Consider the following 27,500-nt stretch of genomic DNA (forward strand, 5'->3'; position numbering starts at 1 on the left):
AAAGTAGCAAAGAACTCTCGCGAGCGGGCAGTCACCTTAGGCCGCACAAGCGTCGGCCCTGGCTAATACTAGGCCGTGGCTAGCGGGTGAAGGAACGGGGTGCGCATCGTAAAAAAACCTTGAACGTTTTTGGACACCGCATTGTCCATTTTAGAGATGTTCGGGCAATATTTCACCTGTGCGTTATTAATAGGTGACATAACTTACTGGTCTCTACGGCACACGGAAGTGGTGTAGAATCTGGTAGTGGAACTGGAGGAGTAAAGTAAGATCTGTATTTTCCGTGGTGCCGTAACCGCTAATCTCTTTCAGAGGACAACCTCAAAGTTTAAAAGAATATTCGCCTGTGTAATCTATAACTGAACGAATTGAATTTTGAGAAAAAAACAATTAGAAGCATTATTTTACGATGGTCATTACTATGGCCAGGGCGCGAGTGCACGCGGCGGCCGTGCTTTACCTGCGTTATTGCGATTGGCGTTACTTGCGGTTGCCAGCGCCGTTCGATTTGACGAGAACTGTAACCCAAGCCATCACCAGCATCGCTCTCCGAGATAACGGGCGTGTCATTGGGGCTACATGGTGCCGCCAACCTCTCATTCTGGCGGGAAGACCGGGCACCGCGAGGAATGGAACCCCGTACCTGTGGTTTCCCAGACGCAGTGGTTAACCCAGGCGTGTTAACCACTATACTTTCGACACCCGGCGCGCGTGCTCAAACCTTCATAGATACGTCATTCACGTCCCGTCACAGTGTCACATCATTGGCCATGCGGCGTTTAAGGCCAAGAAGAATATAATCGATGTCGTACATATCTGGTGTTCGTGAGCACGATTTTAGATAGAACGGACGTCAATTGGCTCTCAACCAATGTTGTGCAGCCTGTAAGTCTCAATCACGAAACATATTTTGTGCTATAAAATACAAGAAGTTGGACACGCTTACTAGCGATAGCGAAATAATACTTATAGTTATACCCCATCGCTTTCCGTTGTTTATAGACTTTTTGTTTTATTTCGGATGAATAACAAGTAATGGCCACGTATTGATGTGGAGCGTCAGCTGATGTCAACACAACACACGCTCGTCGCCTAGCCATACCCGGGGGTGTATGGATATTTCACAATTGGAGGGGAGGGGAGGGCAACTGAAACTTCATCATTGGAAGACAAATTTGGCGCGGCTCTAGTGCGCATTTTTCGTTGCAAAACAACATCGCATGTTATTGTTTTTGTTTTGTTTTTTTTGTATTCCATTGAAGTGCTAATGCGCGTAAACTGCTGATGTGTGTATGATCCTTTCTCCTGACCATGTTTTTTTGCTCTTCAAAGCTGGTGGGAAGGAAACGCACCAATATCAACCGGTATGGCGTAGTATGAGTTTAAACGAACCGTCCCTCACGTTTTTACGTCAGCATTAACTTATATGATACACGAGCCTCGACCGTCCGTGCTGCTGTGCTCGTTCGTGCCCGTTCGTTCGTGCTGCTGTGCTCTCGGTAATGCTCGTTGGTTCTTGCTGCTACCCTACGTGATTACGAATCCGCTCGGAGGATCAATACAAAAGTCGCACACGGTCCACAGCAACCACGACGCGGTAAACAGCGCAGGTTCTGCGGGTAAATGGGAAAATCTAAGATAAGTGTGGACGAACCGTGAGCGATCGAGAGTGTCGGGTCAGCTCCAAACATCGGGTCAACACGGTTAGCAGCGTTGGCTCCCCCGAACCAACAAGAACCTGCCAATGTGGTGGGCCCTTGGACGGTCGGGAACGCCCCGGTAGGCCGCCATCCATGGCCACCGACTAGCGCGCAGGGTCTTCTGAGCAATCAGGAAGAATCCAAGGCCAATGTGGCGGACGCCTGAGGGACGCAGTGCTAGTGCACGGAGCAGGTAGAGCCTCAGACGGGAACGTAGGGTCCTCCGCAGTGGAAACAGGCGGAGAAAACCCCGTACCAACGCACACATGGGCCCCTGAGCATCGGGAGCATCTCGGTGGGTTACTTTGTATGGTTCTGACAATCGCAGGCCGTCCAAGCGGCTGAAAGAACCCAGGGTCAACGTGAAGAGCCCTTCCGGCGTTGAGGGTACACGGCATGTTAGGAAATGCATCCGGCCCTGGCGACAGTTGGAGTCCACCGAGCAAATAGGAGGACGGGCGCCCGGGCGAGCGAGAGCAGATGCTTTGCATGGTTAACGGATGGTTAATCCTGGTTGCATGGCTAATCCTGTGCCCGCGTCCCGACGTCCGACACCAGGCACGGCGCTGAGAATGGCACGAAACACCGACGGCTTAGCCGGGAGGCTGCGGCGACCACTACCGAGTATGCGGCTTGAAAACTACTCATCATGGTCAGGAGACACCGCGGACGAACACCGCAAAACAATCCCGAACTTTCCGGCTATTCAATCTGCCGTCCTAGCACCCAATGCCCGGAACTTGACGATGGACTGCCCCAGACTCGGCGACTGAGCCGAAAGTTTTTTTTTGTTTCGATGATGTAATGATAAGAGAAAAGAAGCTGAACTTTCTAAACGTGCATTGTGTAACTAGCGCTGTTCAGCGTTGGTTAGGCCCACTGTTTGTCGATGTGCATTACCCAAACGACGTCGTTCAACGTTTTTTGCATGCTTAGAGGTGAGTTTAAAGTTTTGATGCTGTTAATGACATTTAGCATATCAGGAAGTGCTCACTGAGCGATGTTTTAGAGCTAAGTAACTATTATATTGGCTGGCTCAGTACGGTCAATAATTGCTTCCGTCAATAAAATGCATCGTAAATATGGTAAACAATTTGCTAACGTCAAGATAATCGTGATTTAGGACTAAGTCGCTCAACCAGCATATTGAAGGCTATTAACTCAACATAAGAACTCTGAGCTCATAATGCCGGATGAAGAGAAGTTCAAAACCTTTCTGTTTTATGTCATGCTTAGAAAGAATTGCATATACAAGTGCTTGTGGGCCAGCTTTGCTAAGTGACGAAACTGTTTCTTTGAATGTGCATACAAACCTAATGTTGGCAAAATGACATTCCATGGACGTACATCGCCGTGCAGTGCTTCTCAAATTCCGTCACTGCTCCGAAACCAAAAAAGGTAGAGACATATTTTTGGTGATAAGACACGCTCATTGGGCTTTTCATAGGATACTGAAACCTTCGGCGCGGTTGCACGACATGCCAGAGAGCTATTTAAAAACCGCAGGTCATCGCATCAAGCCCCCCCCCCCCCCCTCCATGAAGGTAAGGGCCAACCAGTGTATCTTGGTGCATTGAGTAATGATTATGGCCAGAATAAGTGCTCCAAGCTCTTGGTTCTAAGCCCTCAATTTAAAAAACAGAAAAGAAACGACTTGCCGACTTTTTATGTCAAAAGTTGCCATGAAAAAATGAGTTCAGAGTTCTTATGACATGTATGATGAGTTCTTATGATGAGTTCTGACAGTTGTCGACTTTTAACCTAACAGGATATACCTAATGGTAAACAATCGCAGACAAAGTCGGGTGAACCGGTCACAGTGGCTCGGCAAAACCACGGGAAACTCGCTCAAAATCCACGAAGGAATCCTCTGTCAGAACATTGTCACACTCTGGCTGCAGGTGGCGGGGCCGTCCAACGAGCGTATGTGTCCCTTGCTTTGACCTGGCGCTTGATCATTGGGTCGCTGTCACGGATGTACACCGCCTCCAGCACTCGGAGCTTCTGCCTTTCAGTTCAATGAGAGCAGATGGATCATGAGCTGTCTGCTCAGTCGGCTGCTGCGACCCTGTTTGAGCTGGCGATCGGAGCCCTCATCTTGCAGGCGCATAGTGATACGCCCGCCGGGAGTCGTGGTCGTGAGACCTATGTAGGTACCATTAGAACGGTGAGCCGTAAACGGTATTGCAGTCAAACAGTGTGCATTGCATTTATCTGTGTGTGTGTTTGTATGTTTTTATCCTTTACCACTTTTCGTTTTTACACCTCGCTGTTTATCTCTCTGACAAAAAGCTCGTCACAGCCTTGCAAAGGCTGTGTCGAGCAAAATCGCATTAAAAAATTAGACGCGGGGAGAGCGTGAGAAATGGTGCGGTTTGGCCGAAGCACCACTGACCGATCAGGTCGTAACACGGGGAGAGCGTGAGAGATGGTGCAGTTTGGCCGAAGTACCGCTGACCGATCATCCGTAGCACGGGGAGAGCGTGAGAGATGGTGCAGTTTGGCGAAGTACCGCTGACCGATCGCCCGTAGCACGAAGTGAGAGGCAGTTTGGGCGAAGTACCGCTGGCCGATCAGCTCGTAACACGGGAGAGCATGAGATGGATGTGAAGCACCGTTGTGCGATCAGCCCGTAACACGGGGAAAGCGTGAGAGATGGCGCAGTCTGGCCGAAGCACCGATGGCTGATCAGCTCGAACACGGGGAGAGTGTGAGTGATGGTGCAATCTTGCCGAAGCATCGCTGACCGATCAGTTCGTAACGCGGAACAAGAAACGATCAAATGGTGCACAATGAGCGTTTTGAAACGTTGACGACACCGAGTTGGTTACTCGCGAGTCCACGACACGATGGGGATATGTGGGTTACGTAAGTATGTTCGATCCGCAAGCGACTTAACATGACCTCCCTCCACCTTGACTTTCCACAACGTGACTGTCGTTCCGGGATAACCGGCTGAATGATTATCAGATTGCTGGGTCCTACCGCATCCCATACGCTCTGCCAACAGCCGCGTGAAAATACATAGATGGCTGGTAAAAGACCAAGGCGGGTGTTGGGTACGCCCTAATGCATGGACGAAGCGCAGCACGCCTTGCGCCGGCGTTGGCAAGCTTATTTCTGGCGATTCTTACGTGGCCCAATTCCAGCGATTCTGCGTGGGTGAGAATCCCTATACTGTTGTGGTCTTCGTTGCCGGCCTGGTACAAGGAGTCTGGTCGTAATGAAATGTCCTGTACAGGCGCATTTGCCGGACTAAGGCAGGCGATGCTGCGCGTAAGTCGAGTTCTCACCTACTCTGCACAGAGCGATGACGTCACTGATGCCGAGACATCAATGCGGCGCAGCCCTTGCCGAGGAACGTCACGTTCCAAAACGCTTTGTGAAGGTGATTAACAAACTGTCAGCGGGAAATGCGTATGACCAGCGGACCGGTTATGTAGAACCGCTGGGCGAGTGTGATGACGTGCCTTGCAAGCCTGTGCCGCTAACCATTAAAATGCAATGGCATGAGAAGTAGAAACGCATGCACAAGAATCACACGAGATAGAACGGCTTAAAGATCGGGCTCACTTCGTACCGATAATGAGCACATTGCTAAGGGCAGATACATGTAGCCAGCAAGCCAATCGTGTAGAATTCTGCTTTGAACATGGTGATGTGCTTTGCAGGCCTATGCGGCCAATTTTTACAATGAATTCGGTGTGGAAATTGAAAACGCTTACGCGGGAGCTGCCGCAAAGATGGGCGGCCGGGATATCGGTCTGCCTTCGTACCAATAATGGACGAACTTTGGAGCGGGTGCATGTAATCATGGAGCCGGATGCGCGAATTCGATGGGGTTATGCTAAAATGCTGACTGCAAGCTGATATGCTTAGCGATTAAAATACAATCAGCGTGAAAAATGACGCCATGCACTCGCGGGCTGTTGGAGGCAGGCATCCGGCACGGCTGTCGGGTATATTACCAGCAACAAGTATGTTATGACTAGCAGATGCATGCATCTGCGATCCAATCAGGCAGAATGAAATGGCAAGCAGGGTCATGTGCTTGTAACGTTTTGGTGAGCGTTTGGTCAGCAAAACCGCTAAAATCCAAACAGTGTGGGGGGTGAATACGCATACGCGAACGAATCTCAGAGGCCATGGGCCACTCTTATGCGAAGAAGGCATTCCGGCAGAAAGTTCTGCAAAAAGTTCTCAGAGGACCACGGATACCTGCTGAACGAGCTTGACTAGAAGCCTATGGCGCCGGATCTGATCATAGGCTCTCTCAACGTCGATGAAGATGGACCTTAAATAGCGATGCTGTTAAACGCAGTTCGTGTCTGCGACAGTGTCAAGTGTTCAAGGGTGGAACACTGTGCTGTGGTCATTTCTGGAATCGCCCGGAATATTGTTCAGCATGGTTTTCTGATCCAAGTGTCATGTGCCTGACTTTTCTCCTCTTGCCTATCATTTTACGTAACGCCGAGGTAACGCGGTCACCGAACGACAGCTTACATAACATAAGAAAACAGACCTTTAATCCAGCGAATATAACACTTCTTGACGAGCTTGAGAAGGGACAACACCGCAGCGTTCCACCAGACTACCGGGAATTTGCCTCTTTCCAATGCCAAGTACAGTCTACATAACAGGAACTGTCACTCACGGGAGGTTTTTTAGGATCGGTGTTATCGGGGCCCTTTGTTGCGCTCCGCAGAGAACTGACCGCTTCAAATCAATTTAGAATAAAATACAGATTGCAACTGAGAGCCTCGGGCGTGGCAAAGCTTGCAGCTTTGTTTCAGCGCAGTGTCTGCGGCGCAAAAACTGTTCGTTATCGTTCCCCGCCCGGCGATGCTCCGCCAATGTCCAGGCGATCGTATTGGGTACATCCGTCGGTCGCTTGGCATCGCATGAGCAGCACTGACAGCGGGCTGGTAGAGGAATGAACTGAGATTGGCTTGATTTGTGACCACATCTGCGATGTCGGGGTGAATCTATTAAAAGATGCGCTTGGCCTCCCGAGTGGGGAATTTTGCTGCCGCTCTCGCTATGCGGAAGGCAATCAGCTTGGCCAAGCTGCCACTACAAGAGAGCTCCCTGGATGCTCGCCGGCGTGCACGAATGGCACTTCGACACCCCTTGACCCACCATAGGCCTGGGGCGCGACGGAGTGTCTCGGGGCTTTGGAAGTGCATCAATTAGCAATATTTATATATATATATATATTATATACATATATATATATATACAAATAAATAAATAGCAATAGTTTAATAGCAGGGCGTGACAATGCCATCAGATACAGGCTTCTTAAGTAGATCGGCTGGGAATGCAGCGTCCAGCCGAGTTTCGAACTCACACCAGTCGGCTTTTCTACAGCTCTGTCGCTGATGCCGAGCTCAACAACGGCCCCATACTGATAGCTGGAACACTGGGAAGCAATCGTTGCCTACGGGATCGTCGGCGACATGGCAAGTGAAACACGGTATAGGCTACGGGCTTGTCGGGCTCAGGTGAAAAGCAGACTGTAGCACGTCAGAACGGACAGATGCTACAATGCGCCCAGTCCGAGGACGCTGTGGCACGCGTCCGAGTCCCGGCGCTTAAGAGGCGCAGTGGTTCTCGATGAATGAAACGCTCACAGACACATACACGCGTATTTGTGTGGTCGCGACCCCAAACGGCCTGGTGCGCGCTAAAATCACCGAAAATAATGATGGCTAGCGGGAGTTCCAACACAAAACGACTGAATGCTGTCGCTGGGAAAACATCCCCAGATAAGTGGAAAACACATCAAACACCAGTTGATAAGAGGATGACTACAATGGACTCCTGCTGCCAGAGGGCGTCACAATACTATGAGAACTAAGTTTGTGCTTACAATGTTAAAAGCACAGGCTTCTAAAAGCTTGTCTACTAAAAGCGCCTGTAAAGGGACGCATGAAACGGGGAAACTGGGAAAAGAGATGAAAATGTACCATACGAAAAGCACTAAAAATGTAAATATACTAAAACACCGTGGTCACGAGTCATCAGAGTAGCTGACCTCAGCGCCATTGTTGGTTCTTCACGTGCCAGTCAGAAGGGACGTGTGCGTCCAGTGTCTGTTCCCCGGATCTAACTCTGCATGATGTCTATACTGCTTAAATTAAAAACTTTTATAAATTATACAAATATTGAAAATACATATTCCGTTTAATCAAAGTAAAGTGGGCTAAATCCGAATAAGAAAAAATGTGTGAGGGGGGGGAGGGCAGGTTGTCGGGCCTCCGGTTCTGCCCCCCCCCCAATAACTTACCAAAATTGACACCTCTGTTTGCACGTGCACGCATTTTTGCGTATTGTTATTATTAGATATGCACTGTATCGTGGTAATGGCTGGCAGTCGATCTTTGTTTAATCCCCGTAATGTTGGTGTCCTGTAAAAACTGTGAGTTGCTGTTTAAAAAACTAATAGATGAAAAATCGAGCAGGATCATCGGCAGGAAATTTTCAATTCAATTTTGCCATTGTTTCCATAAAGGCATGTTGCCGAAATATCAGCCAGTCTATTTCTCCATTCTCCTAGTTTTTCTCCGACGAGTAAGGCTATTATTACTGTCTTATCTATCACATCTATTCTTGTCTAATGCATCTTATCATACCATATCATGTATACCTATGATGCCTTAAAAGCGGTGGAAAACACGCCACCGCATCCTCGGTGCCTTGAAAGATCAAGATCCGAGAGGCGCGCTGTTACTGGCGACAACCTCGTCTCATGCCCCTTACGGGATGCGGGGGCTTTTGACTTGGAAGTTCCCATGCATAAGATATTAGACTCCGGCTACCGAATCCGAACCTACCCACCCACCTTGGAGCCCAACGGTCGGATGTCCACTCGCCTACGTGACGCGACTAGACTCACGACGCGGCTCAGCCACTGGAGTCCGATCAACCCGCCGACGCGGGCAGGGGGGCACGGCGATCCTGATAAAACCAGGATGAGGCGCCGTTGTTGGGACTTAAGCTGCACTCAGCTGCTGAGGCTATATGGCGTCGCCTGCCTCTCACCCTGACAGGAAAGGCGGGCACCGCGGGGAGGCGAACCCCGAAAGTCTGATCTCCCGGACGCAAACGAGAACGAGGAGTGGTGAGAGGGCGGTAAGCAGGAATGCGAGTGGGGTTGAGGGAGCGGGCGGGATAAGAACCTGGAGCTCACGTACCGGTGGGGTCGCAACGCCCTGAAGTGAAGAGCTTGCGCTGCTCATCCGTGAACGGAGCTCGGAACCGAGGGAGTGCCTCTCCCCACACCGGCCGGAGCCAGTGTCCTTGCAGGACGGTTTATGTGGGATAGGTTACGCCAACCTCAGCTGATAAGTTTCTGACCGATTTTATAAAGTGCAACCGCCGCCTTGGGTGTCTTGAACGGCCAAAACGTAAATACTGTTTTGGCCTTAGGCGGGCCTTGCCACTGCTATCGTTCTATTTCAGGGCGGCGGACGCCATACAACAGCTCGAGTTTCTTCCGTAAACCAGCCTTATCGACAGGAATTCCATCAGAATCATTTCATAAAGCCGCCTTAGGGTATGGCGTCCCTTCTGGCGGATTCGCTCTCTATAAGCTGGACAGAACAAACAACTCCAATCCTGTGATGTTGTGATTTGATGCGCGATGGGTCGGGACGCAGAGTAGCCTTGCTGCCGCTCCAAGCAATATGGTGTCTTTCAAGTGTCGGCCCTCGTGCCTTTGCTCTTCATGATCTTCATGGCATAGCGACATATGCTGCTACTACCGATTTTTCAGTACACTGTTAACACCCGGATTTTGGTAAGCAACAGGAAGGACGAGCTTCGGCTTCATTTCCCGCATAGGAGTTCCCCCCCCCCCCCCCCCCCCGAGTCGATGGGTTGGTGGCTCCGCGCAAATTGTCGTGAAGTCAATGCAACTAAAACTTAACTTCACTTTCATCACTTTCGAAATGATGCAGAGTTTACGTAGACTCTCAAATACTTAATTCAGTGTTCTCGGTATCACGCTGGACCCATGCGAGGAGGTGAGAAATCTGGGTGTCACCGTTGATCAGGTCATGTCACAGGCACACACATGTGTCACTGCTCAGCCGCCGGCATTTTGGTCGGCCTGTTGTAGGTGCCTCAAAGCATTCCGAAAGCTGTTATTACTACCTCAGCCACTGCCCTGATGCTCTCGCGCGTTCAGCACTGGCTTTTGGTCCACGACAACGGGCTTTTAACGGAGAGCTAAATCGGAGAGCTCATCAGCTGGAGCTGGCGAGCGCCGGACCGATGCTGGTCAGGGGTGGTTTGGTGACTGGGACCCGGCGATGCACAAGGGGCCGCCGGACGAAGTTAAGTTGCTGCCCAGACAGTATCTCGCCCGGGTGTGCAGCAGGTGCTGCTGGCTGCCGGCGGCACGTTACTGAGCATCCTAGATTGGCCAACTTCCATCTTGCCTTGCATGTGTTGACTGCAAGTTGCACGTAATGCGAGCGTATGTCGTCATCTAATTCCATGATTTTTCACAGAAACTACAGTCACGTGTTCATGTGGATTGCCCTACGCCGGTACTAATGCACATGCAAATGCATTGCGTGGCTGCTGTGTGCGTGATCGAGCTCGACCAGGCAGCCATGCGGCGGCATGGCTTGGAGCCGCTTCGATCGCCTTGGCACCACCGCCGTTGTCGGTCCCTAATCACAAAACATGGCATAAATTCTGGCCGTGTGTTGACAGATTGGTGAAAGATAGGTATACGATGTATAACCAGAGGCACAGCGGCCGAAAAGGACTCTGGCTAAAAGAGAGATATGTGAATACATGAAACTCACGGTGAGATATTACGACTAGGGTAGCTGGATGACAACTGCTTAGACCTACAGCACCTCTGACGTCAACAAAAGAAGTGAATGCGCAAGCTTTGAAATCACGACGTTTTGGTCGTCAAGAAAATGCATGACCACGTAGTCAGTGAGAGCAAGTATGCATTCAACTATCGTGTCATTCCACGACATTTACCGTTGCCTTCTCAGCAAAGTTCTGGATGCGCCGCTGGGTGAGGCGTTCACTAGCCTGAGTTGGACTAGCCCAGACGAGCATCACCTGCCACGGATCAGTTTGCCTTTTCAGTCGCCTTGGCACGCTGGTGGGGTATCCCCACATTGTGCAAGGGTTTGGTTTGAAGCCCACGTCTGCGCGGCATGCACCCCGTACATTACCATAATCTCATCGTTCCGACATGAGATAGATCGCAGACACCTCTTCGCGATGGTAATGGCACGCGCTGCTTTACGTCCACATTACCCTGCATGGGTATGAGTGCTCGAGATGAGTGGAAGGCCACACTTTGTGGGGCAGCTGCGCCTCTCAATCTGTCCTCACATTGGGGCGCCGAAGAGATTAAATCAACGAATATGACTGCAACTTTGCCAGGCCGCTCCCAGCATTTCGGGCGCCTCCAATTTATGGGTGCCTCCAGCCCCTTCATCCCAATCGGCCTAAATATAGGAAAGCAGAGTCAAAGTCACGAAGGTCAATTCCAAGTTGTCTGAATGGCCTGAGATACCAGAGAGCACCTGGTCAGTTGACAAAAGGTTGCACCCTTATGGGTGCACTCAGGAGGAAGAAATGGGATCAACATGTGGCATAATGTTGCATGCACAGTGCATCACACGGCACGCCACGTTAGAGAAGAGATGTAAGCATTCGTAAGGCATGTCATGTAAAGCTCGGGGAAATCCGTGCGGTGGCTTAGTGCGCCACGTAAAGCTCACCGCATCCCGGTCCGCCGAAAGGGCGGAGGCCAAAGCGTTCGTTGAAGTGAACTGCGCGCTTCAAGATAACCGTAACAAGCTGTACTTAGCATGCACTCTTAGCCCCTCGCCACCCATGCAACCCATTCGGGGGATTTTATTTTATTTTATTTTTATAATCAGGAATAGCTTACGATGCCTATGAGCCGTTTTGCGTCAGTAATGAATGCATACAGTTCAAGCCAGTGCATTTTCTTTGCTCATTCTTTTGTACGTGCACTGCCTGTCATGTTTAGAAATGGCCACGAGCAGTAGAACAGGAGTATAAACAAACCTCATGAAGCAAGAGCGGATGTGAGACCGCGCAGAGGCAGACTCGGGTGCGGGTGACGGCCTAATCACCTTTTCAGTGTGCTGAAAAGGAAATTAAAGACACAATTTATTGGTTATATTATGTCAGAGGTACGAATTCGTTACGACTGATAGCACGGCCTAGCACGCAGGGAAGATTGTAGGAACGCGTCAGCTAGTTCGTTTTGCGTGCGGTAGGTGTATGATTGCCAAAGAGGGGTGTCAGTTCGATCACCACTTAAGGCCTCCTGTCGTAGTGTTTTGGGCCGGTGAATGCGGTTAGTTACCCGGACGGAATAAATCCTCCCCACCCCCACCCACCCCTACTGCCCACCCCGCGCCCCCCACTCCCAAGCACCCATCACCACCATATCTGAATCTGCCCCTGTTATGTTTGCTAGAATGTAAAACATGGCGACGTAACGTTGCACAGATCACCTTGGTAGACGCGTGAATAGTCTTAAAACTGTCATGAAAATATCCCCCATAGCCAGATTGCTTGATACCACCATGGTGCAGTCCTGTGCACGCCTCTGACTCATTATTATTATTGATGCACACTATGTTAGCGATCAGAAAAACAGCCTTTCCTTCTGGGTGAACCTCAGGACAAATGTCCGCTACAAGTCCTCAATGTGTCTGGTATCTGTTGTGCAGATGCGACTTTGTTATTCGTACCCGTGGCAGTTGCTATCTGTACATATTTCATTTATGGAACCTTTTGATAACCTCTGCTGCAAGAGTTGCATGCCTGTCACAATTCATTTGGCCTGTCCATGTAACTTGCTAGGCCTCAAGGTCCTTCCGCTATGACTCGTGGATCCCCTGGCAGTTCACATGTATCACACATCACCTGGATGCGATCGGCCTTGATGCAGTAAGACCGTGCAACAGACGTACCGTAGACCGTAGGGTGTAGGTAAAAGATTGTTGGACAACTCACTCGCCTGAAAGCCCGCGGTTGGCCCCGGGGAACCCCCAATATCCTCCTAGGTTCACCTCTGGATGATCCAGAAGCTCACCTGTTGTCGGCTATTTCAAATGAATGTTAAAAGGTCGTCCAGTTTTTCCAACACTGCCCCTGACGGTTTGGACGGTGGCGGCACAGAAGTCACTGGAGGAGGGATAATGTGGCTCCCGCACGAAACAGGGGCTTAGCGTACCCATTTGCAGAAAAGAAGAGCGATGTGTGAAATGCCGGCGAGTTCCACAAACATCCATGGCTGCATAAGCTGTGTTGAATTACGGATGGAAATAGATTCTAATGGCTCGTCTCAATCTGTCCGTGAAATGATCTCGAGTGTTACATCTTCACCAAAGCTGCTTAAGAACCGTAGGTTTCATGCCACGCTATATGATATAATAATACTTGATGTTTTAGATGTCAAAGACTGTTGGGTGTTTCCAATGGTGAATACAGCAGCATGCCATCTCTAACGGCGCATGGAATAGAATGACCATATATCACTTAGCGTTTACTACCACTTAGGCGTACTGGTTCGCCAAATCCTTTTGTTCTGATTTTTGAAAGGTTTCCGTCCTTCAGGACCTTTACTCGGCTTTCTCCGCCAGCCTAGTCCGTCTCACAGTACGCAGATGAGATGGTCATGGTCACGGCAGGCGCGTCCAGCCAGACCCAGCCACTAGCCGGGGGGTCTCGCTCCTTTAGGGTACTTACGGGCGTTGTTGACACTCAAGATCAGCGCCACACCACCAGTGCGCGGTCCATCATCCGGGCTGCGCCGCAGCAACACTGGTGATGCCCCTCACGAACGCGGTGGTAGTCCTTGCAGTGTCTGCGGTGCACATGGTTTAAAAGCGAGCCATCAATCGGTATCTCACACTGCCTCTGTTTGGGCTGCAAAGCAATACCTTGGGCTGAGTGTTGTGATTTATAGCAATCCAACATCAGTCAAAGCATGAACGTAGCGCACATCAATGTCCTCCCGCGGAAACGTAAAACCGCCCAGCTTCTTCACAACCAAGGTGACCCTGGACCCCACCCTTCCCTTCTGACGACGAATGCTTACCGGTATGAACATCTTAACAGAGGTGCCCTTGGGCCCGTCACAGCGCTCGCCGCCCACCAGCCAACGTTAGTAAGGAGCCGCTCGCCACCCAGCAGCCAGCATTCAGCTAGTAAGGAGCCACTGCCGCCCAGCAGCAGCATTCAGCTGGAAAGGAGCGGTCGCCACCAGCAGCCAGCGTGTAGCTAGTAAGGAGCCACTCGCCGCCCAGCAGCCAGCGTTCAGCTGGAAAGGGTCACTCGCCGCCCGCAGCCAGCGTTCAGCTGGAAAGGAGCCACTCGCCACCCAGCAGCCAGCGTGCTAGCTAGTAAGGAGCCACTCGCCACCCAGCAGCCAGCATTCAGCTGGAAAGGCGCCAGTCGCCACCCAGCAGCCAGCGTTCAGCTGGAAAGGAGTCACTCGCCACCCAGCAGCCAGCGTTCAGCCGGAAAGGAGCCGCTCGCCGCCCAGCAGCCAGCGTTCAGCTGGAAAGGACCCACTCGCCACCCAGCAGCCAGCGTTCAGCTGGAAAGGAGCCACCCGCCACCTAGCAGCCAGCCTTCAGCTGGAAAGGAGCCACTCGGCCCAGCAGGCAGCGTTCCGCTGGAAAGGAGTCACTCGCCACCCAGCAGCCAGCGTGTAGCTAGTAAGGAGCCACTCGCCACCCAGCAGCCAGCGATCACTGGCAGGGAGCCAACAGAGCCCCTGGCTGGTAAGCGTCGGTAAGAAGCGAACCCCAGCGCCGTGCCCCGCGTGTCATGGTGCGGCGGCTATGTCAGAAGGCGGCGCTGGCGTCCTGCTCCTCCCATCAACGGCCCCCCACCACGACGCTCGTCGGAGGTCCTCCAATGCAGGAGAGCGCGCATGAGAAGCAGCTGGAAAGGAGCCAGTCGGAAGTCTGAAGCCAAGGAAAAGTATTCAAGGAAAGAAGCAGTATGAGGCCAGTCTCTCATTACCAAGTTGGGTTATTTCGAATCTAAACCTCACCTGAAAGGATATTTATGGGAAACAGGTCAACAGTAGCTGCAATTCGTTATGTTTATGCCATACACGATTCGCTTACCGTCAATCTCACGCTGGCGCCGGATAGATTGGTGGGTGATGCGGTCCGTGCTTGTGCTTTTGCAAAGTTTCGTTCTGACAATCAGCTACGAGTCGTGACCGTGAAGCGGAGAGTAGTGCAAGGTGAGATAGGATACCACTGCGGTTTGTCCTTATTTGTCGCTATGACACTAGGAATCATAATCAATGAGGCACACTGGGCAGCCGAATTGGCCTGTAAATGTGTGCACCTGGACCGAAGTGGCGCATCGTATATCCGGGGCTTCCTGTGCTGGCGCATTGCAAACGCGGCGCAAAACCGGTTCTGTCGCTACCGCTCACGTAGGGGAACCTGTTGCAAAGAGGAGGCATTACCTGCGTCAACTGCAGTACTGCACAGCATGGTTGGATAACTTTGGGAAGAGCAGTAGGCAACTGGCCTCGGTGTGCGCGGGCGTTTCGGTAGCTAGATAAAACGTAGAAAATGTGAGGAATAGCACATAAGTAGACAAGCAGCAATATATAACCACGCCCATATATATATATAGATATATATATATATATATATATATATATATATATGTATAGTATGTATATATAGACCATAACTTATCCACAAGTGGTTAGGACGAACTACATAAATGCCCCAAAGCATATGTACAGTATGTATTGCTTGTTAAGAAACGTTCTTTTTCACCAAAGCAAGTGTGAGCGACTACCGCGCTGCTGGGCATAAAGGCATCGGTTTCGAGAGAAAATAGCCGAAAGGCATAACAATCTTCTCAGGGGCGCCACTGTATGTACTTCCTAGTGTCCGCCCCTACCCCTGAATTAGTCCTCCCTCAACGCCCCTCGGAATTTTCCACCACATCCCGATTTCAAGGTCATGGAAGCGACGTTTTTAGGGAGTTTGACTTAGGTTTCTAAACTCGGATTGGAAGCGAACATTTTCAGGGAAATCCACTGGTCCGCCCGTCCTTTACCGTGTGCAGACAAATGCGGACCACTCCAGGACTGAGGTGCGTGCGGCAGCACCTTGGCCGGTCTGAACGCACACGAAAGTGTCACGGACAACACTGGTCGGGCGTGGACGAGCACCTGAAACGCCGTCCAAAGGGCGCATCGCTGCTTTCATTTGGGGGGATCAAGCTGATGTCAAGACATCAAATATCAAATACAACATGCAGCTGACCCTACAGCAAGATATTGTCTAGGTTGTGAGCAGCCAGAAATGGAGCTGCACCAAGCTGCCATTCCAGTTTGTTCTGTAGATATTGTCAAAAAACAACCCACTTTGGAGCGCAGCGCTGTGGCACAGCGAGGCCTATGCAGCTTGGAGTGGCACACGTAAGTGTATACCGACTTGTTGAGTTCTATGGAATTTAAATCGGTGTGTATTCACACTACATGCACCACATCTACCGAAATTATACATTTACATACGCAATTTTTGGTGGGGTACGAAAACAATTGGCTGTCATCATATCATGTCACAACTGCGCAGATTTTAAAAGCACATCCATCCTATGTCTAGGAAGACATGCTGGATTTCTTCGAAGGCACTACCACCGTCGCCGCCAGAAATATTATTATCCTGCCCCCCTTGAAGAGAAAACTTTCTTGATCAGTCGTCTCCTCACCAGCCCAGCTTGACGCAGGGCCTGGAACGCTTCCCGCGTGTCCTCCGCGCAATGCAGGGCTCGCCACCGCCAACAGAGGCAAGAGCCAAGGCGACTCCAAGGGTCTCGTGGTCCAAGCCGTAGCCACCGCTGAGCTTGGTCTACTGACCATCGGCTACCTGCTGGCAAATCAATGATCGGTTGACACTATGATACTTCAAAATTTCTCAAATCTCAAATATCTGTAATATTCTGTACAAAATCACCCTCACACAACGACGCACTATGCGCAGCGTACCATTATGAATTGTATGTCCTCACGCTGTGGGGGGAATGTCATGAAACGCACCACAGCTCGCAGTCAATCCAAGGATTTAGTCACTAGTTTTTCAATGTCACTTTTCAAACAACGTCAGTCATCTATCATAGCGTTGCTAAACTCACAAGAGCTCCCATCTCACATGTCAGCACTGCTCATGATAAAGCCTTAAATTTGGGACTCGTGCCTACTTAGTTCCAAAACGTCGTTCTTATCCAAGACTATCGTCATTCCCAAACATAACTGAAATTGGTCTTACTTGAGATTGCTACAGTTTGACCTGAAATTCTCCAAGTGGACACATTGTGTTTCTTAGGCGATGGCTATCGATTGCTTTCGTAACGTGTGGGATAACTCAGTTTGGGCTCAAATAGAAAGGAAGGCCACTCCTTCATCCCTTTTTTAAGGTTTTTAGGCTTGGGCAACCCGCAGGGGTCGTCCCATTTACGCCGACCCTGGGGTTCGCTTCGTTCATTTTTACTGCACCAGTCGCCCTCCATGGAACAAGCTCAACTCTCGGCCAACATCAGGCGGTCACCTTCCCTCTTCTCTCCTTCTCTCTCTCTTACTCTCTCTCTCTCATCCTCTCTCTCTCTCTACTCTCTCTCTCCTCTCTCTCTCTCTCTCCTCTCTCTCTCTCTCTCTCTCTCTCTCTCTCTCTCTCTCTCTCTTCTCTCTCTCCTCTCTTCTCCCTCTCTCTCTCTCTCTCTCTCTCTCTCTCTCTCTCTCTCCTCTCTCTCTCTCTCTTCATCTATCTATCTACTCTATTCTCTTCTCTTCCTCTCTCTCCTCTCTCTCTCTCTCTCTCCCTCGTGCCCGTCATTGATGACCGCGTGTGCGCCAGGGCAGACGTGTACGGCGACGTGTTCGTGCCGGACAAGATGATATGTGCCGGCTTCCTGGAAGGCGGCGTTGACACGTTCCAGGGCGACTCGGGCGGCGAGCTGGTGTGTCAGGCCGGGACGACGGGGCCTGGCAGGTGGTGGGCGTCGTGGCGGCTAATTGGAAGGGAGCTTGTCGTTTGGGGAAGTTTTCCCACATTCGGTTTGTTCACAACATATTCGAGAAGTCAATCACATAAAACCTACTTCGAGCTTTGAAAGCCGCCCAGCCCGGCTCGGGGTTCGCATGTGGGCGTGAGACTGAACATCACCGCCGTACAGGCGGCCATCGACAACGTGGCTCACGTGAGACTGGACGACACCACCGTACAGGCGGCCATCGACAACATGGCTCACGTGAGACTGAACGTCACCACCGCACAATGCCTCGCGAAGCCCTCCCCCACCCCTTCCCCAATGACTCCACGGCCTCTCTTCCTACACGCGTCGGGTCTCAACTGAGGGAAACGGGCTGACGCGTCACGAACACAGCAACGAACATCAACCTTCATTTACCGCGAGGCTGTAGCAAAGCGCCGCCTAGCGGCGCGCCCATGAAGCACACGCGATAAGATGTCGCGGTGTGAATCAGCGGACGCGTTCGTGCAGAATGGTGCGGGCTAGAGCTGTCTTAGCCGTCGGGTCACAGGCTCAGCCAGTGCAGAGCGGTCGGCGCAGGCTCGGACAAACCCCGGCGCCGGTGAGGAGGTAAGCGGACACGAAGGTGTCGTGCTTGAGTGTCCCCTTGCTTGACGAGCTCAGCAGCGTGATCTAACCAGCGATTCCAGTCGCCCTTCTTATCACATTCTCACTGCGCGGGCAATGTCTTGGGGATGTGCTTCCAGGTACGTGTAGTTTTACCCAGCCGTTATCCTCTCTCTTCTATCCCAAAGTCCTGAAACGATCATTGCTGACCGAGAGAATTATACTCCAAAGTTAACGGGACCAATAAAAAGGCAGGGTTATCGAGAATGTCCCCTGTCTGTTGCAAACACAGCTATGTTTGTGTTTCCATCTGTGGACAGTTTTCATGTAGCATCGGAGGACAGCCTGCCGAAGGCCTGGCAATCGCCTATTCCCGTGTCGACGGTTGATTATCATCTCCCGTCTCCATCTCCATCGCCCATCCTTCTGTGTGGCGACAACGACGGGGTTCGCCGGTGCTGTGTTGTGTCCCCAGTGACGTCATACTGCACGCGCAGGTCGCCTTCGGGCGCGCATTGCGCCGCCTCGACCGCCACCAGTCTTTCGACCGATGAGCGAGCGACAGCGGCACGGCTACTGGCTGAGGGAGCGCAAGCAGACGGATGTCTCCATCTACGGCACGACAGACGGGTCCAGCAGCGAGGAGGACGACCGGCTGGCGGACCCCGACTACGTGCCGGAGCCGTACCTGGACTCGGACGAGAGTGACTGCTGGTCAGAGGGCAGCGAGTCCAGTGATGAAGGGTGCCGGGCATCAGTCGGGGACGAACTTAGTGGTGACGACCGTGGTGAGGCGAGTGCTGGCGCATCGCCACCAGCAGGTGAAGGCGGTCACCGTCGCTGCCGCCCGCCCGCAAAAGAGGCACTCCAAGTGAAAGGGACGACTGACGTGAAGAAAAGCGGAGACGATGAGCGATTCGTGAAGTCTAAGGTCCAGGTGAGCGTAAGTCTGCACGTGTTTACATCAAGGCGTGCGACCAGTACTGCTCAGTTGTGGTTTTCTTTTGCACGACTTCGGCTTTAGAACAGTTTTGTCATGCGCAAAAGCGTGCAAAGGGAGGGTCAGTCCTCCAGCTGCTACCACAGCACAAAGCCGTGAACCGGTCGTGTCAGCTTCTCGCATCTAAATTTGCCTAGGAGCGTGTGCCACCGCTTACCTTGAACAAGCTGACGAATCATGCAAGATATCGCCGTATGTCGATCGCCGTAGTCGATGTCACGCAAGAGACTTCACGCTCCCACGACACGCTAAAATGTTTTTTTCGGTAAGAATTTGAGTCGCTACCACCGTCGCAAAATTCTGCGTGTCCTTCTGAGCCAGGCGTCTCATGTCGCCTATCACATCTCCCTAGACGATCGCATCGGACAAGCCCGGCCAGAAGCACGCGGGTCGCGTGCAGTCTGACACCCTCAACTTTATGACGTCACTAGCCGCGGACCTGCCGAAGGACCAGCGGCGTGACGCCGAGGCGGAAGGCTTCGTGCATGAATTCGGGCGGAAGAAGATAAATCTGGCGAAACGCTTGTTTTGTCTGATCAACACGGAAGTCTTCGGCTCACAGGTGGAATGCTACGACTCGGTTGTAAATCACCTTGTGCTTCCGTTGCTTCGTACCATTTTATCTACTTCGCGCTTCTTGAACGTAAGCTTGGATAGCGCTGGCGTGGTGCAAGCTAGGATGAAAATTTCCTGGTCCTTTGGTCACGCATTTTTGTTTTGATTGTCGCATGTAGTTAACAGAGTAATGCGCACATGTACGCACGAACACGTATGTTTCCGTGAGTGTTGAGCACAACGTTGTGTTCTTTATGTGTGCAATCGTGAAGTAAATAACACTGTCGCCGCACTTCGTTACAGCTACCCGACGACTTCGAAATCAAGTTCAACAACCGGATGCTTCGCAGCGCCGGCTTCTGCTACTGCAAGCAGACCGCCTGCGGAGATGCGACGGTGCGTACGGCGCGCATCGAGCTCTCTGAGAAGGTGGTAGACAGTGCTGAGCGGCTGCGCGACACGCTGGTGCACGAGCTGTGCCACGCCGTCGCCTGGGTTGTGTCGGGCGACCGCGGCGGCCACGGGCCCGTGTGGCGCGGCTGGGCCGGCCGCGTGCAGCGCCGCTTCCCCGAGCTGCCGCCCGTCTCGCGCTGCCACAGCTATGAGGTCCACTGCAAGTACACGTACCGATGTACGCGGTGCGGCTACAGCTTCGGTCGGCACTCCAAGTCGCTGGACACGCAGCGCAAGGTGTGCGGCCGGTGTCACGGCCGGTTCGAGTGCGTGCTGACGGCGGCGCTGGAGCGGCAGGCAGGCGCCGCGCCGGCCACGCCCCGCACGCCCGAAGCGAAGGGAGTGCGATCCCCCTTGGGCAAGAACAACTGCTCCTCTGCGGAGCAGGACGCAGCGAGACTCAAATCCAGCGAAGACATGCAACTGCTCGGGCAACAGTTTGCCGCTACCAAAATCGGCCCACACAAGCCTAGATCATGGCATTGACCAGGCCGGGCCTGCCGGAGACGGAATGGCTTTCAATGCGGCTGGCACGGCCTGGTGGATTGATATGCGACAGCATGAGCTGAGACAGGTGTTCTCACCTTGCTCGGTGCTCACTTAACGTAACTTCTGCCCGTGGATTCAGTCATGGTCGAATGTAAGCGCCTGACAATGATCACGGGAATGACAACATGGCCTGTATAAACTCAGTTTACACGGGTTTACAAACTCGGCATGTTATTATTCAAGAGAATTACTGGCCACGATACCGACTGTCCTGGAAAGCATTGGCACATGGACGTGCCACGCTCAAAGCCCCTGGTGCGGCAACAGCTTCAGCTGTATAATATGCTAGCCAACGTGACTTACTGAGCGTTATGATGACTCAATAGCTGACATAAGCCATTCGAGAGCCCCGAGAAGGAGAGGTGACCTGTAGTGAACGCTGTGGGGCATGGAACAGCATAGGCACGGCCAAGGGAGTGCGGGGATGGGGGGGGGGTCAAAGGAACCATCCCCCTTCCTGAATGCCGATGGACCCCTCTGGCCCCTGACTTATAGAGGACCCTATCTGCTGTGGGCCTCGGCCGGCATTTGTGTAGAATCTGCTGACCTGAAGAGGGCATCTATCAACATTTAAAAGACCCCAGCGATCTGTAAATCCTCTTACAACATTCAGGGCCTCGTCGAACTGCATAGGGCCTTTAGTAGCTTTAGACGGCCCATGATGGTTGAGGAGGGCGGCGTTTACCAGCGTTGCCTTCTGCCGGCCTTTATCCAGCCTGGTTAACATAGATTTAAGGGGTTCCCGAGAACTGAGACAGTCAAAGGTCCAGATAAAGGGGTGACAAGGCTATGGCCCCCTCCTTGGATCTCGAAAACAGGGACCCTCCTTACCTCAGGTCTCTAGCTAGAGGACCCATTCTGATCTCCGGAAATCCCACCGAGGTATTAGGGACACTCTTCCTCTCTTGGTCCATATCCTCTCCTTGAACAAAACCTGGATCCGCCAATGGCCCCGTTGGGGGAGAGGGAGCGCAGGAGTAGATGCGGCTATGACCTCACACAAAGTGTGAAACATCAGAAAAAATCTGCGTACATTTGCTTTTTAGAGATAATCTGTGCATCCAACTTTTATTTGAGCAAATGCATCAGAAGGCAATAATAATGGCACGAGGGAACGAAATCCAGGGTTTTGTATTGGTGTTTGCGTTTTTTTGTTTTGCATTTTTGCCCCACCCAACATGCTTTGCTGAACCCGTCCTAGATCCACTACTATATCCAACGCAGAGGTCACAACAGCTTGTTCATATATTATAGCTGTGGTAAGTGGTAACAAATGCGAACTGACAGTTGGCAAATAGATGTAACTCTATCAACAAGATAAATGTATTTCTTTATATATATATATATATATATATATATATATATATACATTAGCCACCTATCCTTGCTCTTCCCCCTCGCCCACGCATAATTATCTACGGGCCCTATAACCGACACATTTTAGTTAATCGTTCCGAAGCTTGCCAAATTATTGACAAGTAATTTTTCCTGAGTGTCAAAATGAAGTGGCCACAATCCCGGGAGATGTCTAAATTTTATGGCGTTTATTACGAGAGCCCTTTGCTGAGAGACACCCGGAAAGCTTTCCCCCTGCTAGACAAAGTCCTCGGGGCCACCCCTGGTTGACGCCTGCTAGGACTCAGAGGTATTGGTAGGGCCCGGCCCCAGAGCTCAACTCAGATCCTGCAAGCTCTTCCGATATCCACAGCCACCAAGACAATGGCGATTCCGGCCGGTATCCAGATTAGTTCATGACATGTACGTGATGAGCATCATGTTCGTGGTGCGTTTAGAACTGCGACGCTTCACTGCACAACAAAATATGGGGTATATCTCACATTCTACATTTGTCTTTCTACAGCGCATTTAACTTTTTTAATAATGCGGCCCTCATTGGGTGCAAGTGCCCCTTTGGTTCCGTCCCCCCCCCCCCCCCGTCTGGGGAGACATCCTGGCTACGCCACCGTTGGGCTGCTAAGACGGATGGACTGGCCACTTAAAACCAAATATTGTAGATCGTAAGAATATCTGCTGCGCAAGAGACGGAGCGAGAAAAGAGATGGCTCGTCAAAATGCTGAAGCAATCCACGTGTCAGGTTTGTCATCCTCTGCTCCGAAGGCCGCGAAGGCAGGAGCTACATGGGTCAGACAGAGCTAAGTGAATGACGTCAAAAAACACGTGGTTGTCATCGCTGAGCCAGGCAGCCGCTACGTAACTCATTTTACGTTCGAGTTCGGCCGAGCCCTGCACTTGCTCAACGAGCTATACTCCGTGAGCCCGCAGTGCGACGGTCACATCAATGTGCTCGGCTGCGATGGCACGGTCGTCAATACCGAGACGATAGGCGACGTGTTCCGGCTGTTTGAGCTGGCCACCGAGTCACCCGCACACACTGGTTCATCTGCCAGATGCTCGGCAACGAGCTGAACCTCCTTCATCTGCTGCTGAGCTGGGGCGGCACTACCACGAGATTGAATTTTTTTTTCTGGATCCATCGGCAAGGCCTGCGCCAGATAGTTCTGGGAGAGGGATGTTGTGGCATTCAAGCCTATGCCAGGGCACGTGCCAAACCTGCCGGTCGACCTGATTCAGCAGCTGAGCACCAACTGGCAGCTGCTGTACCTTCGGGCCTCCAGCGTTCAAAACGGCTCTGTCCGAAACGTGGCAGCCCAGCGACGAATCGGACCATCGAACCATGCCAGGTAAATATCAAAACGCATTATCTTCGAATTTATAGCAGTGAGTGTTTAAACTTAATCAAGTATCAATGGATATTTCATGTGCCCACTCTTGAGTACTCATCATATTTTGTGCCGTAGAATGTCGCTTCATTTGCTCGTTGGTTCATGCTACTAGCAAATGCTTTGATATGTACTTCGCCACATTTAAGTACCCTGGATATCGGAATGATTAAATACACTAAAAAGGCGCAATAATTTTTGTATTGTCTAACGTGCAGTTCGTAAATAATTGTTCCAATATATTCGCTTGTGTTTTCAGATGGTTGAAATGGCCGCTTGCCTGCTCCTAGTTCACATATGTACCGAGACCTCCAGCAGCGCTCTCAAGGACCTCTTCCCGCGCGTGATCGGCCACTATCGGCCACTATGCTCGCCATCCGGCAGAACAGCAGCTGCGACTTTGGCTTACGCAATTTGTTCCGGAGCATCACGCTGCTTCGCGAGCTGCTGCGGCACACATAGCCCACGGTGCAGCCAGTCCTCCAGCGTAACCGGTACTGAGTCCGTCCGGAACAACTGTTGCTGGACATGGTGTGGGATAAGGGCCGCATGCTATGCCAACAGGCGGTTCCGGTCGTCGCGCCGCTCGTGAGCAGCAAACCGAGGGTCTTCTTCAGCCCAGAGTCTTCGCCACCTCAGCGATAAAGTTCGATGCCGTGAGGCTCACCGAACTGATCCCTGGCACGGACCAGTCACGCATTCTCCACTGCGAGACCTCAGCGACTGCGGGGTGAGGAGCAAAGTGCGGGCTTCGCTGGCCATCTCACCCTACCTGGTTCACAATAGGAGTGCGACCAGCGCCACACTGCCGAGGACGTCCGGGAGTGGAGCCGGAGCTTCCGCAATATGTGGAGCCCAGCTGCGACGGTATTTCTGCTATCGTGTGATCTCCGCCAACACGCGTTTTGGGTCTCCAGGCTGTGAGCAGCTGCTGTTTGGGCCGTTGCATCGAATGCACGGCCTCGGCAAGGAGCAAGATGTGCATGGGATCACCCTACCCCCCTTCCCCTTCCCCGCCCTCCACGCCCGTGGGTATAGGCTGCAAAACTTGCCATATGCATTAAGTGTACACCATACAATATATTCTGAGTAATATACCATGCATGGCTTTGCTTGCATCACGTGAGTTGTTTTAGGGAAGTGAAAGTCTAAAGTAATACTAGACAACATGCTCGTACAGCGAGTCCATGCTCAAAAGCACATGAAGTTTCCGCCATATGGCAATTAATCAGGGAATTTTCGATCCACATATTAGACCTTTTTTGCTACTGATAACACACCCTAGTGTCTAACGCTATTGAAATGTCACAACATTTTGTTGGCTGTTACGAACGGTTGAAAAGAAACGAGCGAAAAGCATTAGGGGAGAACTCTAATTTCCCTCATAAACCCGGTGCATATATATATATATATATATATATATATATATATATATATATATATATATATATATATATATAAAACAACTCACGTGATGCAAGCAAAGCCATGCATGGTATATTACTCAGAATATATTGTCTGGTGTACACTTAATGCATATAGCAAGTATATATATATATATATATATATATAATATATATATATACATATATATATACACGCATATATAAATGTATATGTATATATTTAAACATATATATATATATATATATACATATATCAGCAAATCAGTCTTGTTCTGTTCTTTAGATTCAACATATTTGATCGTCACGAAGGTAAATGACGTTTGGCAAACTAAGGTTTTGTCCTGTTTTCAGTCGACTGTAAAACTGAGGCCAACAGTCAGGCACAGCATGTTCCCGGTGGGTTCACTGCGCGGATGCGATGCCGCCCAGGCTGGTAGTGACACCACCCATGACGTCACGTTCAATCGTGTTTAAACAGTATTGAGCGGGTCTTTGTCAGATTTTGCAAACTGTTTAACACGTATATAACACTACCACACGCTTAAGACGTGCCATGTATATATATGTATATATATATATATATATATATATATATATATATATATATATATATATATATGTGTGTGTGTGTGTGTGTGTGTGTGTGTGCGTGCGTGCGTGCGTGCGTGCGTGCGTGCGTGCGTGCGTGCGTGCGTGCGTGTGTGTGTGTGGGCAACATTACGTCGTTGTGGCTACCGCCTGTTCCGCTCAGTGAGGACGTGACGCTGTTGGCGTCGGTGTAGCGCCGTCTATCGTCTCTGACATAAACCAAGGGTGGCGCAGCAGGGAGGGGGCAGGCAGAAGAGTCAGCCCTCCGACCTGTTGGCAGTGGGGCAAGAGTATGTATTCCCCCTCCCTTCCCCCTAAATGGGGAGGCCCATTTTCCCAAACTAAAAACATTGTACAGATCCGCAGATTACAAAAATTCAGATTAAGGAGGTCCGCATGACTGAGCTAGAGAGTGAAAAATTGAGCCCAGACGATCCTTTTCTATTTCAAGGGGCTCGTTGCATGGATCATAAGGCTACCTTTATGAATAAGATAGGCCATACTCTAGATCAAGAAGCACAATGTTGTGTTAAGGAGGCCCCTCTGCCGGCTCAGGAGGCTCCCATCTTGAACTAGGAAGCTCTGGTCTGGGTTAGGAGAGACCACACATACTCAGAAGACGTCTTTTCTGGAACGAGAGGCCCCTTTCGTGCATCAGATGGATGCCCTGTCCGAATTAGGATGCCCTGTTCTGGGATTACGAGGCCCGTTGGACAGATTAGGAGGCCCCTTTCTTGAAAAGGAAGCCTTCTGTACTGGATAAGGAGGCCCTCTATGAATCAGGAGGTCCTGTTTTAGTTTACCAGTACACTTTACTGGATAACTAGAAGGCGTTATTTTGTTTTTTGTTGTCGTCGACATTAATTATTTACCTAGATATGATGCACCTACTTGATAACGAAGCGTATGTTCTCATTACCCCCGCCCCCCCCCCCCCCCCTGAATGCTGCACCATCAAGGAGGCTCCTCTGTGGGTGTTGTTCGCGGCGTATCTATTCGCCGTGGGCCGAAGGCTGTTTTTTCATGTGCGAGTAGGGTTTTGGTTTGCTACGTTGGGGCCCGGGCGCTTGTTCCGGACATGCGCGCTAGGACGATCAGTGGGGGGGGGGGGACCTTTCAAAAACACTGACCTCGTCGAAGGGGGCACGTACAAACAATACGTGGGAACGTTAAGACAATGAGACGGGCACGGTGTGGGGATCCCTGTCGGCCCACCGCATTGACAGCTGGACACTCGGCGCCTTCACCTTTCAAAATGTAAGCCCGGCGGAGGAATCGCCGACCCTTCGGCGACTCCGAGGTCCTTGGCCTTTTTCCCCTCTTTTCGGCCAATCAAGAAGATGCGTTTTGTAGGTCCTTTCAGACTACGTGCCCGCACATTAGTTCTGGTTTGTTATATTTCGTGCGCTCATCTCGGCTTGCACCACACCGCGTTTATTAGCATGTGTATGGTACAAATCCGTCGCTAACGTGTGTTGTTACATGGCTTGCCGACACCCTGCCAGGTATTCCTCTATGCGTTTCAATGAACAGCCTGTAGGCAAATAGCCGATCATTGATATGTGCGGCCTGAATGGTGTGCCATAAGAGAGGACGCGCTGTAGTCAGGCCTGCGTTCATACGTCAAATCAATTATCTTGCGTAGCTCATATACTGCGTACAGCTTGGGCCGACTGTGAATATCCAACGCGCATGATGAAAGGATTTTGGTCGCCACGGGCTAAATGCGTCATAGATGCTTTGCGTTACGACTCCTCGCGGGGAGCGATGGAGAAAGTCCTTCGCGGTACGTAGGCAGCTGTCTAGCCGTGGGTTTAAAAGTCCCATTCCATATAGAAATAAGAG

At 51.2% G+C, this 27,500-nt stretch overlaps 1 protein-coding gene and 1 pseudogene across 1 annotated transcript; both read left to right on the top strand.

Annotated features, from left to right (window-relative positions):
• LOC119093516 (uncharacterized) overlaps nt 1-18,281 on the top strand; it is a 27,485-nt pseudogene extending 9,204 nt beyond the window's left edge.
• A 2-nt stretch (nt 18,282-18,283) lies between these two features.
• On the top strand, nt 18,284-21,041 carry LOC119093879 (acidic repeat-containing protein). The gene is made up of 4 exons (XM_037216894.1): nt 18,284-18,365; nt 18,860-19,299; nt 19,715-19,924; nt 20,221-21,041. Exons 2-4 carry the CDS (start codon nt 18,913-18,915, stop codon nt 20,854-20,856), a joined length of 1,233 nt encoding a protein of 410 aa, XP_037072789.1. The 5' UTR covers nt 18,284-18,365; nt 18,860-18,912; the 3' UTR covers nt 20,857-21,041.
• Nucleotides 21,042-27,500: the final 6,459 nt, after the last annotated feature.

This window comes from Pollicipes pollicipes, unplaced genomic scaffold (assembly GCF_011947565.3).
Source record: "Pollicipes pollicipes isolate AB1234 unplaced genomic scaffold, Ppol_2.1 Scaffold_4002;HRSCAF=4701_pilon_pilon_pilon, whole genome shotgun sequence".
Classification (NCBI taxonomy): domain Eukaryota; kingdom Metazoa; phylum Arthropoda; class Thecostraca; order Pollicipedomorpha; family Pollicipedidae; genus Pollicipes; species Pollicipes pollicipes.